Source organism: Amblyomma maculatum, chromosome 11, assembly GCF_055883805.1.
Source record: "Amblyomma maculatum isolate TAMU_Amacu chromosome 11, ASM5588380v1, whole genome shotgun sequence".
Taxonomy (NCBI): domain Eukaryota; kingdom Metazoa; phylum Arthropoda; class Arachnida; order Ixodida; family Ixodidae; genus Amblyomma; species Amblyomma maculatum.
This window is the reverse complement of record NC_139354.1, coordinates 64,803,316-64,819,143: the sequence shown is the minus strand read 5'-3', so window position 1 is coordinate 64,819,143 and position 15,828 is coordinate 64,803,316. Positions and strand designations below refer to the sequence as shown.

The 15,828-nt window shown below is 46.1% G+C and overlaps 1 protein-coding gene across 1 annotated transcript in view; it reads left to right on the top strand.

Annotated features, from left to right (window-relative positions):
- The window catches only part of LOC146173989 (venom metalloproteinase Antarease-like), a 29,102-nt gene extending 17,561 nt beyond the window's left edge, over positions 1–11,541 (top strand). The window contains exon 10 of the mRNA XM_084585314.1: positions 11,304–11,541. Within this exon, the coding sequence (XP_084441440.1) occupies positions 11,304–11,541 (238 nt within the window). The remainder of the gene's footprint in view (positions 1–11,303) is intronic.
- Positions 11,542–15,828: the final 4,287 nt, after the last annotated feature.

Here is a 15,828-nt window from a genome sequence, read left to right as displayed (position 1 = left end):
CCATCTTTGAAGTCGAGATGGGAGCGGTGGTGAAGTCCCTGCGTCCCATCAATATCCACTCAAAAATGTATGCACATTGAAAAATAGGTTTTTCAAACCCCGTCCATGGTGCTTGCTCGTTGAATCCAAACGCAAGACACCCATAGATGCCAGTGCTCGTTAAAAAACCCAAGTGGTTCAAATATCTAGAGCCCTCCACTACGGTGTCCCTCTTAGTTGCTTTGAAACGTTAAACCGGATAAACCAAACCAAAAATACTAAAATAAGTGTTTGATGTCACGTGTTTTGATAATTATGTTACATGGCCTCTTTAAAAAAAAAATGGGCTGCTGTGCGGCAATTTTGCTCTCCGTGACTCTTTCATCATCGTAGACTGAGTGCCAAAGTTGGAGCCCTTGCTTACGACTGTTGCGGTTCCAGTTGTATTGCTCTGTCTATATATATGCCCAAATGTGTTGTTTTCTCTAGACGATAGACAGAAAATTATGCCTTCCCTTTGGCTTGCCTTGTTAATTACTTTTTCGCAATTCATAGCGCAATTCTGTCCTTGCATAACGCTTTGCAACTACTTCTCTTAAGTCTGAGGAAAAGGGGGAGGTATATGCACTAAATGGGGAAAAGGCGAACACTGCGCCGACATCAGTTTTGCTTTCAGGACCCCATAACTTTCTCGAGGTCCCTGCCATGTATACAGAATTAACTGCGGACACACTTGCACAGAACCGGGTTAAGTGGAGAAATATGGGAGAGGCCTTCGCCCTGCAGTGGGTATAATCAGGCTGATGATGATGATGACACTCAGGTTAATGAATGACGATCATTTTTTTTTCAGAGCAAAGGGCAAGCCGTGTTGGGCTGTGGCATCGGAAGGGTTCAATATGAGCACGCAGTACCCTGGAAATACACAGATCATAAAGAAGATCTGTGCAAAGACGTTTCCAGATAAAATAGTTGAAACCAAAGTGGTAAGGAACACACTACGCACGTTATACAGGAAAAAAAAAAAGAAACACGTCGATAAATTTGAAATACTTGCTGCTCATAAAATTAACAAATACATTAAATTAGTGAAATTAGTGACCATGGAATTTAAAAGCCAGCTGGTCCTAGCCGTGAATAAGTAAAGAAAAGTGATCTGGGAGTGAAGACTTATATGAGAAGAAGCGCAGCGGATTTTAGGGTATATCCTTTTGTAAGCACTTCTGACAGGGATGTTCAAAGCGCATATTTCGTTTCTCGGTGTTTTAGGTTTAGCACGAATTGCGAATGAGGTATGGAATTGAACTGTCGGCCTCTGTGCACAAAGTGCTAAACTAATACGTGCATGGACCGTGCCTTTTCCCGAAAAGGACACTACTGTTTGCTCGCCGAATTGCATATCGACCACCGTGAACAGAGACAGCTGAACCGCGCCTTTCATTACCTTCGTAACCGGCTGTGGAGTGGCGGATTGCATGGATTGTTCGCAAATTTTTGTGCTTCAATTCCTGCGGCTTCACCAGAGCTTGGATTTGTCTCGTGAGTAGGGATCCATTTGGCCGACACTCAAAAATCCTATAGGGCAGCTTACCGGCATGCCTCAACAAGAGAGTAATACGTCGACAGAAGATTAACGAAAAAATACTGACCTCAAATTCAGGATGACGACAAGAGTTTCAGAACAGAAAATATATATTGCTGCAGGTTTATTACACTCCTAAGGGCCGCTGGGGGGCCGGAGCGCAATAAGGGTTACTGGCCCCTTGTACGAAGTGAAAAAATAAATGGGCGCCGCAAGCCGTACAGGGCCGATGGGTTACAGACTGGGTGTCAGCTCGCTACCCAAATGATTTGGCTGGGGTTATCTGAGAATGAACGACATCTGAGCGTGTGGACGGTGACCGGAATGCTGGGTAGGGAGCAGGTGCCAATCGATACTGATTGCGTCTCGAGGAAGTAAAATTGTAAAGTTGGCTAAGCACGCTTAATCATTAGACAAACCAAGGATTGAATCATGCGTTTTTCGCTTGCGGAAGTACACACAAGATTTATCGGCATAAAACTCTATCATTATCAATATCGACCACTTTGATATCATATTATTTTGTGTAACTTCAGCTTGGCCGCACGGCTGGAATGAGCGTTGTCAATCTTTGGATACAGTACCTGTCAATCTTTGGATAAAAGTTGCGGAAGCTATGAAAATATCAACCCTATGTGTCTTAAGAAAGAGAACTAAATATAGGAATATGATCGCAGAGAGAAATGCCTCCAAATTGTGACCGCTCACATACTGTCATCTGTTCAAAGTGAAACTCCGGGGATTCTGACCATTCTGAGTTCATAACTGCATCACATCTTTGGGTTGTACATCACAAGTGCATCACATCTTTGAATGGGTTCTTGTTAGAAGACGCGCCTTTCTACACACTTCGTCGTGGGCGTACTTTATTAGGAGGCAGAGAACAGAGATTTGAATCCGACCTTCGCGCCAGGATACCTGCAATATTTTGTATACTGTAGTGCTCACACTCAACCTTTTTGAACGATGTCCTACTTTTCTGTAGACAGCACGTCGCGTTGCGTCAATCATAACTTGAACGCAGGTCAGCAAAATGAACCTTATATTGTCTATAGACGTAGCAGGGGTAAACGAAGAGCATCTGTCTGCGATGCAGTCATGAGAGAAGACTCAATTGAACGGCCAAGGTCAGTCTCTCATTCCGCCACGGTCAAAATTGCTATTTGCACACATGGGCACCGTGCGCTCCCCGCGTTAACATGACACTGGCGAGTAGCGTCTATGTTGCGTCGAGGTGCAGTTGTAGACGCTGCTGCATAGGTCACCCGGCTCTTGAAGGCATCATGTAGGTATTATGTTTCAGTATAACCGGATTTCTGGATTATAGACATGTGTGAAGGTAGTTTTCTGGCGATACTTGCTGGTGACACGAAAAATGAGGCAAAAAAAGAAGTTTCGCCTTAAAACAATTTGTTTGCTGTTTCTCCACCGCTCACCGGTGACACTGGTGAGCCAGGACGTCTCCCAAGAAAGTGCAGGGAGACGCGTACTTCCGGGCGGCTGCACCGAAGGTGTAGGGGTACCAACACTCGCCTGGACGCGACGATCGAGAGGAAGAACGCTGGTGAGAAGAAGGGTAGGGAGACGAGGATCGAGAGCGGGAACATCGGGCAGCAATCTGTACGGACAGATGGTCCATCGCCGTGTAAAAATCCTGTTTAAGGCCCGCAGGTCAGGTGGCAACACACGAAGGGCCTCACTTGTCATGGAAATAGATGCATTTGAAGAAATAGACGGTGGTGCGACGTCTATGACAGAGTCGGCAATTCGGGCAAGTTCGGCAATTCGCGGCGACAAATAGTTGTCAGTGGGGACTGAACGCGTACAGTGGAAGGTAGGCAGTTGAAGTGAAGTAATGGGCTTTTATCGAGAGGCGCCCTTATTCCCGGGAAAGTGCTGAAGACGGCACAAATGCTGCGAAGGCATTCCAGTTGCCAACATTTTCCGAGCTGGAGTCGCTGCCCTTCTGACGAAGATGTTCATGCACTGCACCCTGTATCCGTCGCCGCCTCATTGGCACGCGCTCTGGCCACAAACGCTGAGAGGCAGAATCGGCCGTCTGTATCGTCTGATCAGTGAAGTTCGCATCAGTTCAGTCGTTCAGTCGTGTCCGACTCTTTGTGACCCTATGGACCATATCACGCCACGCTTTACTGTCCGTCACTATCTTCCTAACATCACATAACTTCATCTGCAGTGCCTCGAGGATGCCATCTAACCATCGCGTTCGCTGTCTACCCCTTCTCCGGCGACCCTCAACCTTTCCCAACATCAAATCTTTCTCCAGCGACTCCTCTCTTCTCATCAGATGACCAAAGTAGCTGAGCTTTAACTTTAGAATTTGACCCTCCAGTGAGCAGTCAGGGTTTATGGTCGACAATATCGACTGATTTGATCTTCTGGCAGTCCAAGGAACTCTGAAGAGTCTTCGCCAGCACCACAATTCAAACACGTCAATTCTTCGGCGTTCAGCCTTTTTCACAGTCCAACTCTCGCATCCATACATCACAACTGGAAAGACCGTAGCACGAGTTATACGGATCTTGGTTGGCAGACTAATGTCTCTGCTCTTTACTAGGCGGTCAAGGCGAGCTCTTATTGACATATTGCACTCGGGTCACTTCATAACACACGCTTTAGAGTGGTTACTTCCTGGTTACGCCTTGTTACGTATTGAGTACGTAACAAGGCGTTTATTCTCAGTTGGGGAAACCGAGAGTTCAAGGTTCCCCAGCTTCCGCTTCTTCCTTTTTCCACCTCTTTTTCCTCTTCTTCGCTTCCGAACCTTAAATAACACGCGCGTGACAATATTGTTACGGGGGTAGTTCAGTTTGAGGTTGGAGAGAGCGGAGACGGGAGACAAGGCTTTCACACAACAGGCCTTTCCTGCAGGCACCAGCCGACACTTTTTGGATTTTGGATTGGATTGGTACTGAGGCTTCCCTTTTTTACCAGGTGGACCAGAAAGGTCCTAGCTAAGTCAATACCCTACTGTGACGGCGTCTGTCCCGCCATGGCGCGACGCCACCAACTATTTATCTAGTATGCCTTATCCAGTTCTCAAGGCATCGTTCGAACGTCGCTGTCGTCTTCGCCAAAACTTCCGAGATTCTTCTTTTTCCTTCTTATGCGCATATCAATGCATGCACTGCCTAACGTAACACTACTCCGCCGGCTGAAAAGCACCGTCCCGGTGCGTACTGGCGTCCAAACCAGGGTCCGTGTAGTACGATTTTAGGCGTGCAACATGGACCGTCTCGATGCGTGGTGTAGAGGTATGGCGTGCGGGATGCAAGGGCGCAATTTCGTATGTCACTGGAGTCCCTTGTCGTTTTTCCGAGAGGCCAAAACGGCGAGCTGAGGTCCAAAGCAGCACGAGAGACCCGTAAACGTACTGGGTGTTGCGATGACAGAAATCATAGCGACGTTTCTTGCAGTGCTGGGAGGCTGCGAGTCGGTTACGAGCAACAACGCGGGCAGCATCAGCTCGGGCTATGGAGTCACGAGGATATGAACTGGCAGTGGCGACAGAAGGGAGCAGGCTGTCAAAAGGTAGCAGAGGTTCACGGCCGTATAGAAGATAGAAGGGGGAGTAGTAAGTAGTTTCGTGACGCGACGAATTTTATGCAAATGCCACAAACGGCAGCGTTATGTCGCAGTCGCGGTGGCCATCAGAAACGTACATAGACAGCATGTCAGTCAGTGTCCGATTAAGGCGTTCGGTAAGCCCGTTCGTCTGTGGATGGTAGGCAGTCGTGAAGAATGATGACGAACGTTGCAGAACAGTAGGATCTCGTCGACTATACGCGCAAGAAAGCAACGGCCACGGTCGGTGAGCAGTTGGCGGGGAGCTCCATGTACGAGTATAACGTCGTTGAGGAGGAAAGCAGCGACATAAGTTGCACAACTGGTTGGTATTGCTCGTGTGATCGCGTAGCATGTGGTGTAATCAGTGACCACCACAATTCATTTGTTCCCCGATGCGGACAGTGGAAAAGGTCCTAAAAGATCCAGACCCACTCGAGAAAATGGGTCTATGGGGATGTCGATCGGCTGCAAAAGTCCAGCTGGTAAAACTGATGACTTTTTCCGGCGTTGACAGCGGTCACAAGCAGCCACGTAGCGGCGGACTGCGCGGTATAGGCCTGACCAAAAGAACCGACGGCGCACACTGTCGTATGTGCGAGAGACGCCTAGATGACCTGCGGTGGGAACGTCGTGAAGCTGTTCAAGGACGGCTATGCGTAGGTGCTGAGGGACTACTAGTAGAAGGTCGGGGCGATCAGGTCGCATATTGTGTCGGTATAATGTGCCGTCGTTGAGTACAAGCAAACGAAGGGAAGGGTCATGGCGATCAGCGCTGAGGCCATTGATAATTTTGCGAAGCTGAGGGTCCTGGCTTTGCTCACGGCGAATCTTGGAAAAGTCAGATATAGAGAGCGACATTCAGGTTGGCTTGGCGGGTCGACTGGGTGGCGGGAGGCAATCGGTGTCTCGATGCAAGTGGCCAGGTTTATAGACCACTGAAAAAATGTACTCCGAAGGCGCAAGGCCCAACGTCGAAGGCGGCCAGTAGGGTCTTTGAGTGCAGAAAGCCAACACAATGCGTGGTGGTCAGTGACTACTGTGAATGGCCGCCCATACAAGTAAGGGCGGAACTTCGTAATGGCCTAAACTAGGGCTACGCACTCACGTTAAATTATGGAATAATTCTGTTCGGCCGCAGAGAGGAGTCGGCTGGCGACAGGAGACAAGGCTTTCACACAACAGGCCTTTTCTGCAGGCACCAGCCGACACTGCTCGAACGTCGTCGTCGTCTTCGCCAAAACATCCGCGATTCTTCTTTTTCCTTCTTATGCGCATATCAGTGCATGCACCGCCTAACGTAACAATATAATGAAAGTTTGATAACGTTGCTTCACAAGGCGGAACATCTGCCACTAGTACACAATAGCTAAAATCTGCGAGGCTATATTGCAGAACACAGCAGCTATCTCGTGGTGGCAGATTATTATTTGCTCACCAGATTTCCTGGAGGTGCTAAATTTAATTTTCATGTCAATGGTGCTTTCTGAATATTTTGTTCCTTGCTGTTCGGCACCAGTAAAATCCTTGAATATCCAATCCAGAGCTGGTGACATCTTGTAGGCCTCATTATTAGCAGACTTCCTGCCTTCTTCAGCCCTTCTAAATTAGCGCACATGCACCCAGCACAATACAATCCAAATTGTAAACACTGCGGCGAAATAGCAGGATACGATCACATATTATGGAGCTGCAAAAAAGCGCCGCCACCAGCGGACCTACTACCAGTCCCTTCTTTTGAGCGGTGGGATGCTATACTGGCCAGCTCAGACCTGTTAACGCAAGTTCGGGCTATTGAGTGGGCTCAAAAGGTGACCGAGAAGTGTAGCGCCCACAAATCGCTCATTGCTGAGAATAAATGTTTTCCAATAAAATCCTGCTTGCCAATCACACATACAGACGATTAGAGCTCCAGAGAAAGGGAAAAATTGGCGTGCCGCCCGGATTTTGTTTTGGTTCGTTTTCTACAAAAGTACTTTATGTTTAGATTTAACCATAGGTGTTTTCTATTAAGAAGTTTTGAAATCCACCATGACGAAGCCGAAGAGAATAAGGCAAGTGTATTTACCAGCTTTAATAAAACCCGTATTTATTTCAGATTGTACGTGTAAAGAATGAGTGTAAACTAAGATGCCTACACAAGGAAAAAAAAGGACGAATGACCAGAACATTCTGGCAAGACAAGGATGCACCAGATTTCGTATCTTGTGGACGCCACAAGGTAATTGATTTAGACGCAGCACCTTCCGGTGCTCCGAGCTCTAGCGTAACTGCTCTTAGGAAGTAAAAGCGACACGTTTAGTAGCAACGGGATAGTGTGAAAAATGTCATGTTGCGGGAAATGCGGTGTTGGCTGTATCGGCGTTTCATGAAAATTCGAACAAATAGAGATGGCGTTACGTCTCATCTAAGTAGCTGGGCCACTGAGTGTGAATAAAACTCTGAATGAATTGGAACGTGAGATCTTAACATACCTAAGCGTCCATAAAACACTGGAGACAGTAAGGCAAAATAATTACGTTTGTTTTCGTTTGGTAATGAGAGCCGATCGTGCCAGTTTTGAATTGCAAGTCGGACTTGCTACCCCTACTAGGCCAGCGAAGCACTTTTATTTCATGCGGTTAAAACGAGGCCTTGTAAGAAAATATTTCAAGTATTGTGCAATGCATAATAGTGAGGTGTAATGGGAGAGTTAGCTAATATAGTTGCCCCAAGTGCCTCGATGCCTGTCAAAGGTCCACCCACTAGCCGAGCGGGTTCAGCTACTGCTTAATCGCTCTTGCATCACACCATTACACATAGGTGTAAAATAAGGGTACATAAAAGCAAGAATTGTTGTCAAGAATTGGCACAAAAATGTTGGACATTTTTGAATTTGATATACCCAATAATCTTTTTGGCTCCACTGCCGTGGCTTAGGCTAAGGGAGCTTGAATACCTAGCGGTGGAGTTGGTTTCGATCTCTGTCTCGGCTGCTGAGATTTGATGGAGGAGAAACTCGACCAAAGGAGCGGGCAGAGGTTCCTAAAGACTGCTCAACAATATATCATGCCCGCACTATCAGCCAGGTGATAGGGAGAGTTTAGAATGCTATCATTCAATATATGTAGCCTTCGGAGATTACTGGAAAGTTCACTAAGTTCAAACATCAGCAGAGATGAATCCACTGTAGCATAAAGTGGCAGAATAGCTCTATGTGAAAGCTTCCAAAGATATCGATAGCGAACGCACAGTAAGCATAGCCATCCATGAAGAAAGTAATGAACCTACCGTAAGAAAGGACGTTCGGCAGGGAATCAATGATATTGACTCTTGTTGTGATAAAGCTTTCACAGATCTCAACTGGGTGCAGTTAGGAATAAGTGTTAAGGAGAATATTACAGTAAACTGCTATTCGCTGAGGGCATCGTCTAGCTAGTAATTACTGTTAGGGTATGAATTGCAAAGAATAAACAAACCTAGACAGGCAAACGAGGGCTCTTCTTTAAAAATAATATGTGCAATATCAATGTAACATTCAATTAAATCTAACAATTAATATAAAGGAAACTAATGTTTGATAACATCAGAAAAGGTCAAAATCATAGGATAGACTGCGAGGTGCAGGAAGTTGTAAGGAAATATGTCCATTTATAAACGGTAGTCACCGCAGGTCCGGGTCACACGAGTGTAGTAACTAGAACAATAAGATTGGGATGGAACTCATTTGGCCGGTATCATCAATGGCCATTTAGCAATATTCATATAGTGAAAAGTGCATAACAACTGCGTCTTACTGATACGGAGCTATGGAAGGAAAAATGTTGGGATGAACATTAAATGACAAAAATCAAGCAACGGCGGTCATAGGGCAAATGCGTTTTAATGCAATTCAAGTTAAATTGAAGAAACCGGTACTGAAAGGGCATGTAAAGTCACTGAGAGGATTCCAAGATTAAGAAAACCCAGCAGGTGCGAAAAAGTTAGATGGCGCTTGAAGGACTATAAGAGGGAAATTTTCTCTGCAGTGATTATAGTAAATTTGATGATGATAACAAGAATGATTAATCTCTATGCCTGGGTTATCAACTTGGTGCCTTGCGGGACATTAATTTAGGGAGAGCTCAGAAATGCGGGTGATTCGTTTCGATGAAAGGAATTATTTTAAAATAAAGCTGTCATTATGACGTCATACTGGCGCGAACTTCGAGGGCTAGGATGGCATCACGCGGACACACTTTTCTTGTTCAGTGAAAGTTATATTAAAATTTGCCACCGCTGACTTCCGTCGAAGCAGTTCGAAAAAGACGAAGCTGCGTGCTTCTTCACATTTAGCTGCTATCACGATACTTGGATAATAGTTTCGCCTTTGTCTGTGCTCCGTTATTTGTGGTTGAAAAGAAATGTGCGGTGTGTGAAGCGTAGGCTATTAATGAAAGAGATATTTGCTTTTTTTTCTTCAGGTATGTGTAAAGGGCCGATGCGTGCGTTCCACGAATTCAGAGCCTGCCAGAGAACCGCCACAGGAAGATCCTACGGAGAGTCCTGATTCGGACTATGATTGACCAAAATATCTAGCACTGGCATTGCCATCTTGTCCGCTGTAAACACTTTCGCAAGTATGACGATGAATACGAAGGAACTATTCAGAATCGTAATCATCCTTTTATACGCATCAATAAAAACTTCAAAAATTTTTTCATTGCGATATTTGTGTGGTCTTTGTCCGTTCATGGCATGTTGCGGAGAGAGCCATAGCTCACACCAGCCAGAAGCTTTCGTCGTCTCGCTGGCATTTTCTAACTGCCGATACTGGCCGACATTGCAGTAGCGACGGACAAGTGGAGCGGCTGTGGGACCTCATAATTGCGGCCTTCTTTTCTACTCTCTCGTATTTGCGCACGGCACCGGCACGGGCAGTTGGAGACGTGGCGTGGGGGGGGGGGGGGTGAGGGTAGTGAGTGAGCAGTGGTGCGATAGACGTAGGCTTGAATGGATGAACGAAATCCTCTGCCCAGGTGATGTCCAACTGCCTGCTGCCCGCGTATGTAGCCAAGGAAGGCCTGCGAACGGGGGAGTTCCTGAATAAACTAATTACTTGGGAGGCAATCTTCAGCATGTTCTCTGCGGTCCCATGTATGGTCCGAGTTGCAGTCAGGCTAGAAACGTCACATTCTGGCGCACCAGCGTTTGTTCCCTGTGGAATGCCAATCGGTGTGCTAGCTTATAGAGAGCATGAGCGGTCTGGGTTATTAGTAAAATAGAAGAGCTGGCCTAGTTGGCAATGATGAATGTTGAAATAGAGCACATAGAATAAGAATACATAGAGAACAGCTTTGTTCGTGTTGTTCTTCTCTGGTTCTTCGTGTTTTACGTGCCCAGTTTTAACTGCGATATTATATGGCGGATCTTGTAGGGCTGACCCACGTCTGCGGCTCGAGAAGTCAGGAGCCTCGTTACCCCGGCCACATTTACCGCATGCGGTTCCAGAAGGTCCGCCTAACATAATACATAAGCCGTATAGACGAGGTTAGCATCCAAAATATTCTGCCAGGAGTGTCGTTTGCAGTGCTACTGCGGACAAGGCTCGTGCTGATGCTTACGAACTACAAAAGACGGGGCAGCAAGCGAAGCCTAAGTCAGGTAGTAGCGGATTCAAAACTCTACCGACACGCTTAGAACCTTAGTAATTCCGTGGCGACAAAAAAAGTCCAGCGGCTTCCGTGTCTGCCCTTTGAAGCCTCGCAGCCCATAAAAATAACTGGCATGCACCTGGTAAATGGTAGTTGACAGGTGGCAAAGACATTGCAACCCGTTTGAAGCATGGACGCCTTCAAAGTCACGAGTATGCTTCTGGAAGCTGGTAGTCAGTAGGTGACGAACATCGGGACCCTTTCAGCCTTTTTTTTTTGAAGCCTCGCATCCTTAAAGAGTTAAAAGTTACTTTGGCTGGCAGTAGCTTACCGGTAACAAGGCCGGACACTGATTTGTGGGAGGTGCCATGGCGCGCCAGCGATTTTTTCTCTGGCTAATAGAAGTCGCCGGACACGTGATTTGGTCGGCAGGTTGTGTGACTTCACGCGAACAGATGAGATGGTCTAGTAGGAAGGCGCTGCCAACTCGGGCAGCGACTTTCATATTGCCGCATCCAAAACAATCTTGTGGCACCATCATGCAGCCGGAGTTCATTACCGGAGTTGGCCTTAGCCATGGTGGCCATCTCGGACTACTTCGTCTTCCTCTCTCAAGCTCCCAGCTGCCTTACCCACGTACGTTCGCTCATTAAACCTACCTTCTGGGTGAGCTTACTTTGGCTGCTCTGGCTGTTTGATGGTGACATTTGGTGGAAGTGCTGGTCCTGGATCTCAGTACTTCTAATCCTGGGCCGCAGATCTGGGCAGCTGGTGGACATATGATGACACCGATTGGTGTCTGTACCTCGCGAATGCAGATCCGCGGCGTAACTTTCCATGGATGCTTTGCTGTGCTCCTCGAGTGCTCCAAAGACCTGATAGTCAGTTTGAATTTCCTCCGAGAGTATGACACTGTAATTGACATTAAGGACCTAATTGTGTCGTTTGCCGGAGTCCGGAATCGTCGATTCATGGTTTAGGAACCACGTTTTGGCCGCATCGGTCAAATAAAAGCACACATTAATTAGTTTAAGAGAATCGTCCCACCGGTTGAAAGCACTGACTTGGTCGTAGCTGCCGAGCCAGTCATCAGCGTCGTCACCGCGGAGACCGGCGAACATCTGAGGGTCGCGCTGACGGCTACGGGCAGTCCAAGTGGCAAGGGGAGCTGGGAAGAGTTTGTAGAAGCCAGAACAGCGGCGCGGCCCTCACGGGTCATGACGAGGGTGGTCGGGGTCAAACGGCGGCCAGAACGGAGCTCCAGGTAGATGCAGGTGACGAAGCAGCGAGGAAATCAAAGCGCGCCTCTACCACGTCTAAGGTCGGGCTTGGAGGACCAGGTTTATTGCAGACCTGAAGCCCTGGTCGCGCACTGTAGCGAACCACACTCCGCGATGACGACAGGTATCTACAAGAGATGTCAGGATGAAGATGAAGCAGCACACCCGTGTGAAAGATGAAGCGCCATACAGTGCTCACAATATAATAACAATATGAATATTGATTGTGTGCGCGCTGGGAAGCTGAAGTTTTCACACACTTTTACACGTTTCACCGTTGAGAAGATAGTTTAAAATCCAAGCTGTCGGCAAGATGTATAATATATATTTGTATGGAGCGTGATGGCGACTTAATGGAAAAAATAACGTAGAGCTCTCGTGTGAAATAGCGTGAAAACACCTGCCACTACTAGTGTGATTCGGCCACATGAGCTGTGCGTGCTTTTAGCAGGCTAGCTGAAAACAGGTAGACGAAGAATTTGGAAGCGCTGATTTCAGCTAGGACATTTACTCAGGTGGAAATTACCTGTAGCATCCACTAGTCAATGAAAGCCAGCACAAGTTCAAACTCTGCTCGGTCTTTTAAAGCGCACGCAGGATCGCTACATTTGCTGACATTTTTAAGCGCAAACTTCACTACAATATGTATCGCCCAAGGTCAATCTAACGGGCCGCTTGCTATATGGCTGAACCATGGTATCACCTATAGTGTACCACTACTTGAGATTTGACGCCAGATACAGGCCGCACCATTTGCTGTGTAGTTGTCGGCATCATCGAATTCATAGTCTCGGGAACTTGATAACTTCAAAGCTGTGTCTGCCCATATCTAAACCGAACCTTCTTAACCAAAGCAAAAGCAAACAAAGCCACGATTGTGCTTCATCTAACTAGGGTTAGCAAGGCTAAATCACAGACATTTTTATCTCAGCTTGGCACGATTTATGAAAAACTGCCGTAAAGGGCGCCTCCCACTGACTCAACTGCTGATCGATTTCGAGCTTGCGATGAAACCCGGTGTGCACATGAGCGAAGATGCGCGCATGACAAAGAGAACCGTATCAAGACAACAACTGCTTACACTGAATATCTTTTGTTGTGCACTATGTTAAACTAGAGTGGCGAAAGGCAGTTGCGAAAACATATGAATATGAGTTGACATGGATTCTGGTAAACATGTGCTCTATTCCATGGGTCGTTCTTCAAGTGGGTCGAATATCTTTAGCTAATTTGTAATAAGGGAGTAATTACTAGTGACCACTTCTTTATTGCACTTCAAGTCGAATGCTTCAGCTCATAATCCTAGCGATCTACTCAGTTACTGTAAAGATTCTCTCCAGAATTTGTATTAAATGAGAAGAAAAATCTGGAGTGGCCTGCATTTTTAAACAGCTCAAGGTCGTTTGACAGTGTTGCCGGCGCTCCTGTAAGTTGCAGACATGGACGATAAGAGCCAGCTGTAACGAGCAAAACTCCGGTGCATCTTGTGACTTCTTCATAACATGAACCATGTGCGATGGCATTTCAGCCGCGTCGAGCTGGGATCGTACCTTTCAGAAAAAAATTTTTTGAGCCTGTTTCTAATATTGCTGACGAAGGAGCTAGCAGTCCACAGCCCTCCCTTAAAGTGCCAAGAAAAATTCAAAAGCGCCAAACTGTTAGGCTTTAATAGCAGAAGACGGAGCTTAAAACTAACGTTTTTGCCAATTCGAAGATGGTGTAATGAGAATGACACATATTCTCAATAGGCTTGACGATATATACCGGAACCGATACTTGGTTTTTCAACTTTATTGTACCACTTTCGGTGTATTTATGAGATTTGGAATGTCTGAATTTCAACTACCGCAATGAAAAATGAGGGAGCGGCCACTGGTGAAGAGCAGTAGCAAAAGAGCATTCAGACAAGGCGTGCCAGATAATTAGAGCTAAGTGATGTGCAGCGCATATAAATTATTTCTAAATATTTTTTTGCGTATTTTATTCACAAGCCCAAAGCTTTTTGTATTATCGTGTTGTTTTTAGAAACCATTGAAAGATATTTGTTCTTCATTGTATGATCATTTTCAGACATTTTGTATTTGCTATGAAGGCAGCTTGTACGTACCCTAGCAGATCACGTAATTATTTAGTTTAGTAAAAGCATTTCTTGAGGCTAATTAGGCTTATATGTTTCTATAAGCAGAAAGTGTGAGCGCGCGTCTCTAAACTCGGAGAAGTGTAATTATGTGAGAGTCTACCTAAGCGAGTGCCATCCCTCAATCTGAGTGTTGTTAGGCAGACGACAGGAGTGTTCAAGAGTCGCATGTCTTACGGAAAGAGCACAATTTGCTTGTCCCACGTATTGTTGGTGTTTTTCGGATCCTCAGGTATGTTGAGTCGGCTTTTGTCGCTAAGAAAAACACATTTTCTAAAATTTATAACACACACTAGCAATCGGTATTGAAAGGTGGCTCAAGCAAAGTCGTTTACAAGTGACGGCCTCATAGGGCAAGTAAATGTTTCAGCACTCCAGCTACATTTGTCGTTCCTTTGTGAGGATGGCGTAGAAATATTCAGCGACCTGCTGAACCGAGTCCTTCCGTTATTGGAAGTGGTTGAAGCAGACGCTTTAATATGGCGGGCTCACGACGACGTTAACGAAATAGATGAAATAAGGGGTGTCATTTGCGTGAATTTAAACTTAGTAGATGCAGTTGTATTCCGGCTTGCATGAAGGTTTGGTGGAACGACAGACGTTTAAAGCTGTCGCCTGTCATGCTACGCGAACGTCTTGTTCCAAGTCTGACATACGCAGACGTCTTGACCTCACGTTTGACATTAACCTACTTATTGCGACAAGAGAATGGCAAAAAGCGGGCCTAGAGAGCATATGCTATACTGTCGCTGTGCGTATACGTGAGTCGAAAGAATGAGGATTGACCTCGAATGTGGAAAAGTCGCAGAACGGTGTTGATGCTACACTTCGCCTCAGTGACGTGGAAACAGTTTGCTACTCACGTCTGTCCTCGTTGCATGTAACTTTCGTCTATGCGATGAAACTAAAATGTCATCCACTTATAATGTACCCTTGGGATTGCATCTACACGCAGATCACACATGATTTCCGGCTTTGAAAGTACTCATAACTATTTAAAAGTGTGGTACTTCAAGCCTTCTTGAAGCATGCAATGCATTTGTTTAAGCTGCAGATTAGTGTTGTATTTAGCCATGCATGGTAATAGGCACCAAAAAATTAAGCAGTTTCCAGATATCTCTCCTATATATATAACACGGTGATAACCGAATCTTGCAGAAGGTTCGCTTTATTTTCCAGAACAATTATAGAGTAAGTTTCCTTACTTTGCATTTTTGTGGCAGTCGCCGCGTCCCCATGCCTCCATGTTGCCTGCATCAAAAAAAGTATTATTATTTTAAAGCCCCGGCTTGGGCGCGGTTTCGTCACCTTGCGACCACTCACCCTCGACTGGATTTTGGCGCGAAGGCTGAATTGGGCAGGCAATTTTGAGACACAGAGACTCTGGCCCGGGATTCAAGCTGTAAGTCCCCTAGCCGGGAATGCATAGAATTATTTCCAGACTACTTTTGCTAGGTGTGTTCAATCAGTGGGAGGTCCGCAGCACTATAGTAGGGGTTTAATTGTATGACCAACATGCATTTTACAAGAAAAAAGAATGACACTATATTCGCCGATTCTGGATGGACGGTCACTATCGTATGTACGATCACAGCGATTCCTAGGTGTTATAACTGAAAGTAACCTCTCTTGGGCACCTCAGATTAAAACAAC